General features: G+C 39.0%; 1 protein-coding gene across 3 annotated transcripts in view; it reads left to right on the plus strand.

Moving 5' to 3' along the window:
* Window positions 1–634: 634 nt before the first annotated feature.
* EPC2 (enhancer of polycomb homolog 2) overlaps window positions 635–16,501 on the plus strand; it is a 114,977-nt gene continuing 99,110 nt past the window's right edge. The window contains exon 1 of one of the 3 annotated variants that reach the window (XM_036254978.1): window positions 635–1,060. In XM_036254978.1, coding sequence (XP_036110871.1) covers window positions 908–1,060 — 153 coding nt within the window. In that variant the 5' untranslated portion in view covers window positions 635–907. Of the gene's footprint in view, window positions 1,061–4,903; window positions 4,978–5,183; window positions 5,199–16,501 lie in introns of those variants that run through there. The other 2 variants (XM_036254984.1, XM_036254986.1) reach the window with 2 other exon arrangements.

Genomic DNA, 16,501 nt, shown 5'->3' on the forward strand with positions numbered 1-16,501 from the left:
CCTAGCTTGGAGAAGTCGTTGGGGCAGACACTGGAGAGAGGATGCGGGGAGAAGGCAGGGACTGCGTGTGCGTTCCTGCGGCGGCGAGACCCGGCGGGGCAGCCAGGGAGGACCTTTCACTCCTCCCGCGGATGTGCGAATTGGACGATGCAAATTAGCCGGCGCTCGGGGCGCCTTGGAGATAAGCGCTTTATAAGTACAGGCTGGGCGGTGGCTGTGACAGCCGGGGTTGTCACCTTCCTTTCCCGCTCGCAGACTTCTGCACGCTCGCGACTTTCGGCGCGGCTGTTTTGCCCGCCGCCTTCCCCCGGGCGCCCGAGGAGCGGGGTGTCGGGGCCGCGGCCGCAGAAGCGCACGCTCGGGGGCGCGGGGTAACTTGCGCACCTGGCACCTGCCACACGGCGAGAGCGCGGGTCGCCGAGCCGAGAGCCGAGCGGAGGGCCGCCGCCGCCCTCTCCCCTCGGCGCCCGAGGCTGAGCACGCTCCCGCGGGCCGGCCGAGCCGCGGAGAGAGTGGGTGGGCAGGCGAGGGAGGGGAAGGGAGAGGAAGGAGGGAGGGAGGGAAAGGGCGAGGCGCGTTCCCGCGGCGGGGGCGCGCTCTCGCGCGGGCTGCCGGGATCGCTCGCCGCCGCTGTGGTAATGTCCGCCATGTTGGCCATGGCGCAGGGAGCGGATCGGGCGGGCGAGCGGCGGATCTAGTGTGTGGAAGCGGCCGCGGGCGGCAGGGGGCTGTTTTCGGGCGGGTGGGCGCCCATGCTGTGGCCGGGGGCAGGGAGGAGGAGGAGGAGGAGCGGGCCGGCCGCGCTGCACTGAGGAAGGAGGTGGAGGAGGCGGCGGGAGTCCTCCCCCCCTCCCCACCCGCCCCGCCGCCGCCGCCGCCCGGGCTGTTCCTGTAAGGCGGGGAGACAATGAGTAAACTCTCCTTCCGAGCGCGGGCGCTGGACGCCGCCAAACCGCTGCCTATCTACCGCGGCAAGGACATGCCTGATCTCAACGACTGCGTCTCCATCAACCGGGCCGTGCCCCAGATGCCCACCGGGATGGAGAAGGAGGAGGAATCGGTAGGGACTCGAGTGTTTATTACCCCCCCTTCTCTCCTCCCCCCTCCCCTTTGTCAGTCGGGCCTCGCCATTCACAGCGCGCTTTACGCTCGCTGGAGGGCGCCGCTGCTGCTCCAACGCATGAGACCCTACGCCGGCGGAGTAGCGTAAACCTCTCGGCCGGCGCAGCGCCCGCCCGCAGCCGCCATGTTGTTGCGTCCCAGTGTTGTGATTAGCTCGCTGCGCCGCTTACGCTGCCGTAAGGGGGCCTTGCCGTAAGCGGCGGCCCGGAATGGCGCAGGGAATGTTATGGCCGTACTTGGCGTAGGGCCTCTGTTTACCTTTTTTTCCCCACCCGCGACGCCAGGTTAACTAATGGGCGAGGGACCCTTTGGCTGGGAAATCTTCGTTTTTCACTTTTAAATTTAGTTTTGCATTGGGTTATCTTTGAAATGTCTTATGGAAAGTAAAGTGCTTTCAAAACAAACATCTTCCTCCTAGCAAGGTAATCCTCGTTCCCTGGCCCGTGGTGTGCAGCGGGATGAGGCGGGGTGGCACTGCGACGGGAGAGGGCGGAGGCCACGACTACCCATCGAGTTGTAGCGTTAGAGAGCCGCGGACCTGCTAGCTTAGTGTCTCCGAGTGGGACAGCTGTGCCTGCCCACTGAGTGCGCAGCTTTTTGAAAGGTCTCGGGGATGTTCAGCAACGACCTGCTGGCGGTGTGCTGTCCCCTTTCCGCCTCCCCAAGTATTGTCGGAGGGCAGTCTTTTAGGAGTTAAAGACCTAGTGCATCTAAATTGACAGTTGCCTTTTCAGTAATACAGCACATTTTGGCAAAAATGTTGTTTTTTCTCCCTGATGGGTTAAATTTTGCACACGGTTGAATTTCATCTGGTTTGACAGTGTTTATGACTCTGGAGTGGTGTTACTTGCATGCGAAGTTTATAGTAACTGCACCCTCAAGAATTTCTTCAATGAACCTGGAGTCCCGCCTTATTGTCAACCCCGGGTGTTCGTGGATTGGTTCTCTTGCTTCTGTGACTGTCAAAAGAAGGCGCAAGGTTTCTGTGATTGGTTTTCCTCTTTTGACTATTAATATTACAGGAAATGCTTTTATGCCTTTGATTGGCTGCTCGAGTTCTGACCTCATTATGTTACCCTGTTATTACTACTTTCTGCTGTGATTTAATCACATTTCTCTTTGGTGTTTGATTACTTGAAAGTTTTGCACTTTCAGTAGAAAATGAATATGGCTGCATTATCAGAACGAACATTCAACTTCTTTTTAAGTAAATAAGATGAACACCCAATATTTATGCCGGAAATTTAGAATTAAGTCATGTGTAAAGATTCTTTTTGTTTTTGTTTTTTGAATAAGATTTATTTCTAACTTAGTATTCCCTGGGAAAGATAATTAAAATAAGAACGTGATAGTATATACAAGAATTAATTGAATTGAACTTTAACCACACAACTTTGGATTCCACAAAGTTAAATTTCTGTTAATGTTATTTTATGGGTTTTGACCCCCAAAGAAAGGTGGTTTATGAGTCTAAAAGTATCAATACAGGGTGGGGCAAAAGTAGGTTTACAGTTGTTTGTATGGAAAATAATACAATAATTAATAAATAATATAAGGATATACGTGTTTCACGAACTCACAACTGTAAACCTACTTTTGCCCCATCCTGTATTGTATGCAACTACTTTGATCCTATTATTTTGGTTTGGGAAACTTGAATCAAAAACTTGTACTAGAATGAACAGCCCCTGGAAGATATGTTACTTTTTGTAAACAGTGATCAGCATTGTATTTAGTTACTGCTTTAGATCCTTAGTTTTCCACATATGTCTTGGTATTTTATCTGAATTTAGGAAGAAAACTTTCAATTTAGTTATTTTTAATGATATACTAAAAATAAATGTTTAACCCCATCACAATTTTGTACATCAGTGTTAAAGTTGGATTATTTTCAGAAGTCTGCTTCATTTATCCAATTTTAGGAAAGAAAAAATCCAAATTCTGATAAAACTATTGAGTTGTAACCTAGGACTTCTGTCTCTGACCTGTCCTTTCTGCCTCTTTAATGTTATAAGTGGAGGTTCTTAAAATTAAACAAACCCTAACTCTTAAGATTTATATATAGCCTAAAGTCTTTTGTTTCTCAGACTGTCTAAATGGGGTACTAGTTTTTTCTTTTTCTTTATAAAAAATTAACATATAAGTCAGAAGACTTGTGCTTTCGTGAGTGACAGCCAATTCAGTTCTTCTGGTCTTATATGCAGAATTTGTTCATTAAGAAATGTTCTGCTCTGATAAGCAATTCTAAGTAGCAGTAAAATATAAATTGCACAAATGTTTTATTTTATTTGAGTTGTATCTCTATTAAACTTCAGTTGTCACCATGTTTCTAATTAGTCACCTTCATAGTTTTAAGTCACATAGACTTGTAAAAAAAAAAAAAGAGAGAGAGAGAGAAACCTGGGTTTATGGATTTATAATTATTGCTTGACATTTCTAAATTGTCCACAATATGACCATGAGCCCTTTTCTGATTGGTTGGCAGAATCCTTTGACTTCACTTTAAAGCCTTCATGGACATGCCCCCACCCCACCCCAATAAAATTAAGGACTGTGCCTGTGTAACTATCAAATTAAACTTTATATAGTCATTGACTTAATTTTGAGTTACATTTTGATAATAACTAGATAAGGTGTTTCCTTTTTTAAAAATAATTTAATGTATTTTTTAATCATTGAAAATTTTTTTAGTTACACTTAGCATTCAATATTATATTAGTTTCAGCATCGTGGTTAGCTATCTATATATGTACAGCAAAGAGGTTAGACATCTGTATAACTTACTAAGTGATCCCCGCCCCCCAAAAGTCTAGTCCACCTGACACCATATAATTATTACATTGTTACTGACCATATTCCCTGTGCTGTACTTTCCATCCCCATGACTCTTTTGTAACTGCTAATTTGTACTTAATTCCCTTCATCTTTTCTGTTCGGTCCCCTAACCCCTGCCCCTCTGGCAACCATCAGTTTGTTCTCTGTATCTATTAGTCTGTTTCTGTTTTGCTTGTTCATTTTTTAGATTCAATATTTAAGTGAAATGATATGGCAGTTGTCTTTCTCTGTCTGACTTATTTTACTTAGTATAATGCCCTCTAAGAGTCTATCCATGTTGTTGCAAATTTCGTTTTTTTGGCCAAATAATATTCCATTGTGTATATGTGTAGCACTTTTTTTTTTTAATTTGTTGGTGGACACCTATGTTGCTTCCTTATCGGGGCTATTGTAAATAATAGCTGCAATAAATCTTAAGTGTTCTTTGGTGTTGATAGCACTCTACTATTACTAACCATAGAATTCTCTTAGCTTTCTCTTTTCTTAGGCATCTTTTACTTTTCTTGTTCTCACTGTCTTTTGCTAAGATTTGCCAGTTGTCATCTTTCTGTAACTTGGTCTCTGTAATGCTCCTCATTGCACTTGGTCTAGGTCAAATACTGTAAACTTATGTTTATTTAGAGTTGAAACAACCAGAAAGATCAGGTAATCAGTGGTTCTGACATCTCCCCATGAGTTTGTATAGTGGTAGTTGTTGTTTTTAACATATCTATCATTTGGCACCAGATACTGTGCCAAGAACTTGACATTATTTTAAAAAATTTTTAATCCATTTTAAAATCAACTTGAGGTATAATTTATGTACAATAAAATGTACCCATTTAAAGCATGGAGTTTGAAGAATTATGACAAATGTGTTTTTATCTTATGTTAATTATCTCTCTCATAGGTGTATGTATATTTGTGTAAGGAGGTCTCTTCATACTGGAATGAACCAAAATCTCCATGAAGCATGTGATTCCATTTATTTTTAAAGAAAAAGATCATGATTGATTTAAATTGCCACTTCTCTCCTCATATGTTAGTTGACTAATTTTTATCATTATCTTAATATTTTAAGTGATATTTTAAATGATAAGAGTAGAAATATATTCTATCTTTCAACCATTTAAAATTATTTTTGGCACTAATATATTTCATGTTTAATAATAGGAGGATTCTGAGAGGGTATAAAATGCAATTTTGTAAGCTAACATTGTTTTGTTTTTTCCCCCCAAAAGCGAATACTAACCAGGCATTATGTAAGTTCTACGTGTTCCCTAAATAAGATATTGGGAAAGTATTTAAAGGGTTCTGTATATATCAATGTGTGTAAGGCTGTGTGCTGAAGTGTTTTAGGATTAAAAGAAGACTATGATACAGATCTTGATTTCAGGGAACTAAAATGAATCATTGACATTAAAACGTATCTGGAAAGTTAGCAAAAACTACCAGGTTAAGTCAGCCTGACAGACATTAAAAGAACATTAGAAAAAGTTAAATGTCTGTAGTTAAGAGGAGTAAGAGAAAAACATTGCTGGAATGTACAGAGAAGACTCCTTGGAGAGGGATTTAACAATTTGGGTTTTCAGGTTTGGTAGTATGGTGTATGTTGAAGCAAATATTTAGTGTAGAAATATTTAAAACTGGTTCTATGGATGTTAGTTACATAGACTAACAGATGATTCTTGCATGTTAAAAGTGTTTTTTTGTTCTGTTTTTTTATCCTCACCTGAGGAATATGTTCATTGATTTTAGAGAGAGAAACATGAATGTGAGAGAGGAACATCAGTTGGTTGCCTTCCACAAGAGCCCTAAACTGGGGATCGAACCTGCAATCTGGGTATGTGCCCAGACCAGGACTGGAACCTGCAACCCCATGATTCACAGAACAATGCTCCAACCAACTGAACCACCTGGCCAGGGCTCTTCTTGCATGTTATGTTTTTTAATCTGTCCTTCACCTACTGATAGAAACTTAAAGGAGTGTTGCAGTCTGTCATTTCTGAGCATGCCATTCTCTTAGGTCCCCCCCCCCCCTTTTTGACTTACAGATGACTTTTACTTCTTCCTCTTCCTTTGTTTCCTGCTATATCTTCAGCACTAGATACTGTTTAGAACCTAGGAGGCACTCAGTAAATGTTTGGTGATTGAATGAATAAAATTGTTGGAGGGGGGACTAGGTTGAAAAAGGGTAGAATTATACCAAATTATACATAGTTTTGAATGTTAGGCCCAGCAGTTTGTAGGATGGTGTAGAAGAAAGAGAATTGAGGTGCAAGTGTGAAATCTGTCTCCTGTTTTAGTTCTGTTGTTAAGTGGCCATATGATCTGGGAAAGTTGCCTACTTTCTCTGAGCCTCAGGTTGTTGATCACTACCATCTCAGCTATCATTTATTGGTGTGTTAGTGAGTGTGTTGAGCATGTGCCAGGCACTTTATTAAACTCAGTAGATGGTTTAGGGCTTATAACTCTAGGGTGGGTAGGTGCTGTTATCTCTTTTCCGGAAGAACCCAAGGCTTTAGAAATTAAGTATTTTGCCCAAGGGCACCCCTACCTAAAACTAAAACATGGTATAGGTAGTATCTGAACCCATACTCTGTAGGTCTTTGACTCCAGGGTTCTTACCTTCACTGTTGTACTGCTTCATCTGTGGAATGAGTATATTGAGAAGTAGATGATATCTAAGGTTCATTACATCTCTACTGTTCTATCACTTATTATCTCATAGGCACAGAGGAGTTACTAAGTTTTGCCTCAGGGAATATTATGAAAGAAACTTTGTGGTGAATGCCTTTTGTAAACACATTTCTTTTTTAAAAATTCAAAGGAATGATCTATTTCTGGCAGGAGTTTAGATTTAATCTGTATCAGTTCTCTAAAAATGAGGCCTAAAAATATTTGACAGGTGCGATCTATAGGTTGGTTTCAAGTAACAGAAACCAAATCTGGTTTCTTTAGCATTGCTGGAGGTTGTCTCATAGATACCAAGGAAAGATGGAAGAGTCAAGGTTTGGGAAGGCCAAGAACCAGGGCAGCCATGGGCCCGTGAGCAAGTGACATTGATGTCACTGTAACAATTCCCAATCTTTTGAAAAGTAGTATAGGTTATGTATGGGTGTGAGTCCTCAGGCAGGTTAATTTCATTTATAAAATCTAATGGGTTGTTGGAGTATGAACTGTAGTGTGCTTGGGACAATTTGTGGCATGCAGTAAGCATTAAATGAATATTAGCTATTATCATTGTTATATTTCTTTCAGTTCAAAATTCCAGATTCCTGAGATAGAGGGTGTTATTGGTTTGGCTTGCATCAGGTATCTGTCTGCCTCTAAGTCTACTAGTCAAGGAACAGGGGAAGTTAGTATACATGTGCTATTAAGGGCTACCCTACTGAGAATGGGGCTTTAGCCAGGCAGCTTCCCTGAGAGATCTTCTGGTAGGTATATGATATCATAATAAAAAGTTGTGGAGTTAAATTATTTAAATCCATGGTTTGACCCAATGTGAATTTGTATACTTGTTGTGTTTTTACAAACCTTCAATTTGTAAGGTGGTTTAATGAGATTAGAATATTTTGTGTGTATAGCTTTTTTTAATGAAATTTGAACTAAGGACTATGAAAGAAGTCTCCAGAATCCTTTTAAAGAAAGCAAATTCTTCACATTTACTAATTTTTGAAGTAGTAAAGGATGAATTTTGTGTGACCCAAGAAAGTTATTTAACCTTTTTGGCTCTTAGTTTCCTCATTTGTGAAACAGAATTGGACTGAGTGACCTTTAAAATACCTTTGATTTAAAAATTACTGTGTCTATGAATCATCATGTTCACTCAGAACTAACAAATGAGAGACTAGATATTAGGAAGAGGTTTAACTCTAACACTATTGCAAATGCTGCCAATTTGGTTTAAGAGTTCTTTTTTCATGAGGATTGGTTACATTTATCCACAGTCTCACTAGTTTTTCCTAAAGATCGGTAGGACAGTCCATTTTGTATACTTTGGATATGATCAGTTCTCTTGCTTTCATGAAATTTTCTTTTACTATCTTTATTATTCTTATTTGTTGCTGTAAACATTCTGAATTTTGGCATACTTTGAGCTCCTAACACGAGTTTATTCTAATTTTCTAATATCTCATATGTGTGTTTGTGTGTGTATGTATATCTCTAAGTGTGGATATGGATATATGTATGAGAGTGAGAACACAAGTGAGAGAAAAGACATTTATTTTCCCAACTAAACCAAATGCTTTAAGAAAGGTATCATGTCTTTGTTTTATTTAGCGCAGGCTAGATACCTACCCAGGCACTTAAGTAATAGAAAGTTTGTAGTATAGGTATGGCCACTGGGATTTGATTGTATTACTGAAAATACAGCACTGCATCTTTATTTCATTTTAAGTAAAATTGAGGTAGAAAAATAGTAATGGATGCTTAGGGAGCTGCCTGAGGAAGAAAGGATTATAGGTAGAAATAAGCCATGAAGGAGACCAACGCAGTTAGTAGGTCTATCATGATTATCATGATCTTACCTTACAACTGATCCTTGATTCTTTTTTTTGCCTTGTCTACACTTAAATGGAACAGAACTTCAGATTTGCCTACTCCATCATGTAGGACTGTTTCTTGTGGGATTTATACTAGAAGATGGCAGTCACTTCCAGATTCTTTTTAGCACCATTTCCATATATCTGCTTTTAGGTTTCTTTTTTCTTGTCAGCTAGTATTACTGTGCAGTTTGAGGAATGCAGAGTGGAAGATTCAGCCTGTCTGCTTGCTCTTTAGCCCATATCCTTATATCTTTACCTCCAGCTTTCTTACTGCAACCCTCCTGTTTTTGGTGGGCAAAGGACATAATGTTGGTTGGAGAGTCAGCAGGAAACCGTTAGTTGGTACTATAAATTTAAAGAAGTTATTGAAACTTCTAAATTGTGTCTTAGGTTCCAAACTTGGCCCCTGTCACTTTCCCTCTGGGCAAGATACATTACTTTATCTCATTAAACATTTCTTTGTCTGTTTAATGAAAAATATCTCAAAAGGTAACTTTAAAAATTGATTTTTTAAAGAGTTAAGTTAGTACTTTGTAAAGGCAATTGCTATTTTTTTATTACAGATAATTTTTAGTTATAAAGAATAATATGAAGGAATATGGAAGAGTAAAATATACAGAGTGTCTCCATACATTATTCTGTGGCATAGTTTCACTTTTTTTTTCCCTGTCATTTAAATATTTTTTTACATCTGTCGGACATTAGCAAATTGATACTTTATTTTCCTCCTTCCATCTTTGTTTCTGGCAAAGCTGTTAACATCAGATTGACTTAAAAAATTAAAGACTTTGAAAATTAAAGCCAGAGAACTAAGAACTAAATCTTCAGCTAATCTTCAGACTAATAATTGAGTCTTGAATAATTTATACTTAAATATTGTATTTGTTTTTTAGAGGTGTTTTTTTTTTTTTTTTAGATTAGACTGATCAGTTGGTCATTGGGGGAAAATAGGTTTTAGTGATAAAAATCTGTTCAGTGGGTGGTATACACTAGAGAAACAAGTGAAGAGAGACATTCTAATGTATTTGTGAACTCTGGGATGAACCCTTAAGTTTGGAAACTTTGGAAAGCATGGTACTGAAGAAGATAATGTTGCCATTTATTTGATTCTTGAGATGGTTCTCAACTGGGACGTTTTTGACCTTGTTTGTACGTATTTGGTTGTTTAAGGCTGGCATATCAGGAAGTTTATTAATCAATCTCCTGCCCATTAATTTCTGGTACCATAACAGTAGGAATAGCCCAAAAATGTTTCCTCCTTCAGTTTCCAGATGGGGGGCTATTGCACTTGATTTGAAAACCATTATCCAAGGCTTCTTAACCTGTTTTGTGACTTAGACTCCTTTGGCTGTCTGGTGAAACTCCTCCAAATGCCTAAAATAAAGTCAGATAAACAAATTATATTGAAATGTAGTTATCAGTGTTAAAGCTGTTTTTAATTTACGTATTTAACACATTAATAACTGGATATAGAGTTGGGTCTAATTATCTTAAATTTGAAGTAGTGATGAGTATAAATGATATTTTGACAAGTGCAATCACTGTAATGTGACAATTAAAAGATCTATTATTTCTGTTATATTGCTAGTCAGAAGTATTACTAGTACTACTGTGATCTGCTATCTACATTAATAATTAATGAAATGATAAATATGTTAGAAATTAGTGAAAGGATTATTTTCTTACCCAAGTTCATAGATCCCTCAGGTCTTTCAGTGAATGTTTGAGGAATCTATGACCTGTTGTTCAGAAACCCTCAGAAGAATTTCCATGGCCCAAATGACAATCTTTTTCTGTGTCATTTTTGTCCCTAATATGTAGTCAGGCCACAGATTTTATTCCCATTATAAGAAAAGATGCTGCTATAGACAATATGTTATTTTCATGTCTAAGACATTTTCTAGCCTTACTTTCTTTTTCAATTACAGTTTACATTCAGTATTATTTTTGTATTAATTTCAGGTGTACAGCATAGTGATTAGATAATCATATACTTTGCAAAGTGGTCCCCCTGATATTTCAACATTTGTAGCTTTTTTAAATTGAAAAATAATAGTTCCACATGATTTAAATAGAAAATTTTAATAACAAAATGATATACATAAGAAGTAATTGTCCTTTCTTCCCTTTCTTCTCCAGACTGTCTACAGAGGCAGCTATTGTTAATGTGTGTGTGTGTGTGTGTGTGTGTGTGTGTGTATGCATATCCTTGACAACTTTTTTTTTGCAGCTGCTTATTTATTTTTATTTTTTATTAATTTATTTTTGTTAAAGATGTTTCTCCTTTTTTCCCCCTGGCACCTGCCCTCATTCTCCCCATCCTGTCCCCCCAAACTCCCTGCATTGTCGTCTATGTCCATTGGTTATACATACATGAATATAAGTTCTTTGGTTCATCTCCTCCATCACCCTGCCCCCCTACCCTGAGGTTTGTCAGTCTGAACCGTACTCCTTTCTGTGTCTCTGGGTCTGTTTAGTTCATCAGCCCACCTTGTTCATTATATTCCACAACTAAGTGAGATCATGTGGTATTTCTCTTTCTCTGATTGGCTTATTTCGCTTAGCATAATACTCTCGAGGTCCCTCCATGTTGTCTCAAAGGATAAGAGATCTTTCTTGCTTACAGCTGCATAGTATTCCATTGCATATATGTACCACAATTTTTTTATCCACTCATCTATTGATGGACACTTGGGCTGTCCTAGACAATTTTTAAACACTTGCTTTTTACTTGGTGAAGTACGCAAATATTTCTCTTGTTGTATTCATTTTATAAGTGAGTGATACATGACCTTATAGTTATAAAGTCAGGTAATTTTGATTTTAAATTTCTACCCTTTAAAATCTCTGAGGAATTGAGAATTGGCAAATTGTAGCTTTCTGGTGAATTGTTTGGAGTTTGAATATCAAACCTTAACCTGTTATTCCCGTGTGGGAATTTAGTTGTCAGTAAGCCTTGTATTGTGCATAGACTTTTAATTATTTTTCTATAAATAAAACATTAAAGTCAGATTAACTATTGATTAAGTTACTTGTCTCTATTTTCTTTGACAGTTATATATGACCTTAAATAGCAACTTGGATCAGAAGAGTATGTATCACATTTGTATACTGGATCTTTCATACAGAGTACTTTCTCAACTTTTCAGTGTAGTGTTTATGATGCTCATTCATTCAGTAAATAGCTCTGTGAATACAGAGACTGTACTTTTTTTGTATCTGCCTGGTACAGTGAATGAGATATGGTAGTTGCTTACTGAATATTTGCTGACGGAATGAACAATACCTGCTATGTACTTTAGACATGGAAAAAGGTAAAATGTGGTTCCTGTCTTCAAGCAGCTTACAGTCCCATAGAAAAGACTTCTACACAGATAACTCCGTATGAGGTTTAATGTGTTAGGTGGAAGATAAAAATGATATCGTAGAAATTTGTGACACAAGGGTCATGATTTGAACAAGAGTATATATGAATTCATATAATAGGTAATTGAATTGAGTATAATGTGCTATTGTATTAATTTTTACAAATTAGTTTTAAAATTATGTCCATATGCCAGAATGCCATAAGTGGTGTTGTGTGTTATTTTTAATTCTTACCCAAGGATATTTTTACATTTATCTTCAGACAGAGTGGGAGGGAGGGAGGGAGGGAGAGAGAGAGAGAGAGAGAGAAACATCCATGTGAAAGAGGCAGACACATATAATAGTTGCCACCCGCACGGCCCCAGTTGGGGCCAGGGACTAACCACAACCGAGGTACGTGCCCTTGGCCGGAATCGAACCCGGGAATCTTTGGTCCATAGGCCTACGCTCTAACCGCTGAACCAAACCAGCCAGGGCTGTTGTTGTTTTTAATAGGCAGTGTCATTATTTTTCATATTGGGTAGTGTGTGATACCCAGGATAATTGTCAGAGGGTTGAAAGATTTTTTGTGTGTGTGGTCTAGTGTAGATTCACCTTTTATGACAGGCATACTAATGTTAAGGACAGTGCCTGATAAAGAGTTCCAAGGAAAAGAATCTGTGTTTTGGGGGATGGCCTAAAGAAACCGTGTTACTTGATTATTAGGCAATAATGTGCAGATTTTACTTATTACGGTTTAAAGCACAGGGGTCACTCTCTATAAAGAAACTACTTAAGCCAGGCGTGGCTCAGTGGTTGAGCGTCGACCCATGCACCAAGAGGTCACCGGTTCAATTCCCTGTCAGGGCACATGCACAGGTTGTGGGCCAAATCACCAGTGGACGGGGACATGCTAGAGGCAGCTAATGAATGTTCTCTCTCATCGATGTTTCTCTCTTCCTCTCCCTTTCTCTCTAAAATCAATAAAGAGAAAGAAAGAAAGAAGAAAAGAAAAAGAAAGAAACTACCTAAGAGAAGCTTGTCTATACATTGTAGGTGCTTCAGTAGGGTAATAGTAGCAGTTACCCTTCTGTTTTATTTGAAATAGCCTCAACCATCTTAGCAGAATTCATCAGGGCTTTCAAAATATTTAAAAGAAATACAAATGATTTAGGTCAGCGATTCTCAAACTTGTGCATCAGAATCACCTGGAAGGCTTGTTAAAACACTTATCACTGATCACCATTCCCAGAGTGTAGGATTCAGTAGGTCTGGGATAGGGCCCAGGATTTTGCACTTGTAACAAGTTCCCAGGTGATCCCATGTTGCTTGTCCAGCAGTCCCACTTTGAGAACCAACAGTTTAGGAGGGAGAATAGTGGTTCTTTTGTTGTTAATATATTTTTATTGATTTTTTTTTTTTTTTAAGAGAGTAAGGGAGAGAGAGAGAAACATTAATGGGAAAGAGACACATCAATTGGCTGCCTCCTGCATGCTCCCTATTGAGCCTGAAACCTGGACATGTGCCCTGACCAGGAATCAAACCGGGACCTCTCAGACCATGGGACTACTCTCAATCCACTGAGCCACACTGGCCAGGCAAGAATAGTGGTTCTTATCTAGGCCACCCATCAGAATATCTGGATGCTTTCCTAAAGTACATGTGTAGGTTTTACCCTAGATTTACCAACCAAATCACAGTATATGGCTGACTCTGACTCTGGGTAGAAAAAAGTGATTAGCATGTGTACCCATGATCCCTTTCTGCCTTTCCATTTTACCACTCCTTTCAGAGTTTCTTCTTGTGCTCTAAGTCATTGGCTTTCAAACTTTTTGGGCTGTGACATTGGTGTGTGTGTGTGTGTGTGTGTGTGTAACCAAAATGAAGTACACCTTGACATACACACACACAAATAATACAGTGGACTTTCATTTTTTGCAGTAGTTGCGCTCTGTAGAATTGCCATGAACAATGAATGACTAAAACATTGCTCCTAGAGGAAATACAGGGTTAGGTTCCTGTGAGCCTCTGGTCTCAGTGTGTTTTTATCAACCAGTCAATGTATATACCTAACCCTCATTTTATATATGTTTCTGTTTAAAGACACTTTATATACTACATATTGTCGATTCATTAACATTGACTTTAGAGCCACCAGCACTATAACTCATGCCTGAATCAAGCTTGTCTAACACAACATATTTTCACAGCCTTCTTGCACTTAGGAACAACATTAAAGAGCACCTCAGCACTATAGTTGGGGGTGCTGGGGAGGGGAGTGTAACAGTGAAATCATTAAAGAAGGAAAAAAACATGACACTAAACAGAACATTAAAAGGACAAAGTAGAAAGTTTTCAGTTCTTAGAAAATGCTTCTGGTTTTTAAATTAGAGTTAAGACGTTTTTCTCCCTTTTCTTTGGTCCTTAATTACTGCAGATTTTCTTCTGGAACTTGTGATTTTTTCTAGTGTGCTCTACTCTGTAGATCCAATTTTTTCATTCAAATGGATATTCAGTGGTTCAAACGCCATTTTAAAACAATATTTTTTCTCTCTGGTTAAAATGCCACTTTTATCATATTTTAATTTTCTTAGGCATTTGTGCTTATTTCTTAACTTTATATTTGTTTCATTGTGCACAAAAATTACTGGTTTAATCATTAATCATTTCATTATTTTATCTTTCTAAAATATATCTGGTAGAGGTAGTCACTTCTCCCATTCTTACTGCTTTTCGTTTTCAGAGTTTTTCTTACTGTAGTTTCTTGTTTATTTTTCATATGAACTTTATAATTATTTTGTCTAACTCCAGAAAAGAAGTTAGTGTTTTTATTAGGATTCACCATACCTTTATAAATTAGCTTATGGAGAATTGACATCCTTGTGATGTTGACTTTTCCTATCCAAGAACGTAGTTTACCTCTTCATTTTTTGAAGTGTACTTATATATCTCTCCAGAGCGGTTTTCTTACTGGTTTAGTGCATTTTTGGTTAAGCATATTCTTTGGAATTCTACCTGTTTGGTGGCTATTGTAAATGTCATCTCCTCTTTCATTATACCTTATAACTTGTTATTGCTTGTATTTTAAAAAGCTATAAATTTCTATGTTAACACATTGCGTACCGCATAGAAATCTCTAAGACATACGCCAGGGACCACACGTTTTGGGGCAAACTGCACGTTAGGTTCCGAGCTGCACTCATTTGAACCAGCAGATATCCATTCCCTAGCTACTTCAAGAATATAGAATGGTGTGCTGTTTTTCAGACTTCGACCCTCAGGGCGAAGATTCACAAATACAATAATCTTATATTACCCTGAGGTTCAAAAACGGAAATAGCTAATGCAAGTGCAAACCGGAGTTACCTCATGGCGCAGTCTGCAATGTTTGGGCAGGAAAACACGAGTAACTCGTGAATGGTCAAAATGTGTAAATTTTATATCCTGTGACTTTATTGTTTTCTATTATTTCTATCACTGGATCACCACTGGTTTTCTTACCTACTGTATAGTATATGTTTTCAGTGGTTAGTTGGAATTAAGAAAGATCCTAAAGGGCCTTCGGAGTCACCTTTCACCATCACCTCCGGAGGCTCTCATTCTTAGTATAGGCATACTGTTGTGGATATCTGATTCTGACATCTAATCCGATGCTCCCCACGCACACACACACCAAGCAGTTCTCTGGCACCAGCAGATTATCCTACAATTCAGCTCAGTTCTGACACTATCTATCTGGAGATAGCATCAGATGCCAATCAAAAGTCCAGGTTGTCACCTGTGCCTTTGACCAACTAGTTATAGATTGGAGGCTTCAGTGATTCCCCCTTCCTTGGGTTCATTAGTTTGCTAAAGTAGCTCACAGAACTCAGCGAAACATTTTACTTGCCACATTACTGGTTTATTATAAAAAGATACAACTCAGGGACAGCCAGATAGAAGGAAATGCATAGGGCAATGGGGTGGCGGGGGTGGGGAGAAGGGGCGCAGAGTGTCCGTGGTCTCCCTTAGCTTGCCTCTCTACCAGTACCTCCTGTGTTCACCAGACTGGAAGCTCCCTGAACCCACTCCTTTTGGTTTTTTTATGGAGGCTTCATTACATAGACATTGATTAATTCATTGGCCATTGGTAATCTGCAATCTGCAGCCCCTCTCCCCTTCCTAAAGGTAATGGGGGTGGGACTGAAAGTTCCAACCTTTCTAATTACAGAAACTAGCCCCCAACCTTAGGTGCTTTCCAAAAGCCACTTCATTAACATAACTCTGGTATAGTTGAAAGGGCTTTGTTAGGAAAATCAAGGTATCTTTATCACTCTTATCCCAGGAAATTCTAAGTGTTTAGGAGCTCTGGGTCAGAAAAAGGGACAAAGACCAAATTTATATTTCTTGTTATATAGCACAATATCACAGTATTACATGAGATTTTCAAAGAATTAGAATTTACTTCTAAGTAATGACATTATTTGAGCTATAATTTGTATTTGAAAGCTATCTTTCTAAAGGTATAATTGACACAAAGTCTACATACTTAATATGCACAATTTGGTAAATGTTGACATCTGTATACTCCTGTGAAACCATTACCACAGTTAAGGTAATGAACATGTCTCTTACCTCCATGCCCTGTTATAAGCCCCTTCACCTTTAGGCAAATTCCGTCTTGCTTTCTG

This window comes from Molossus molossus, unplaced genomic scaffold (genome assembly GCF_014108415.1).
Source record: "Molossus molossus isolate mMolMol1 unplaced genomic scaffold, mMolMol1.p scaffold_m16_p_11, whole genome shotgun sequence".
Taxonomy (NCBI): Eukaryota; Metazoa; Chordata; class Mammalia; order Chiroptera; family Molossidae; genus Molossus; species Molossus molossus.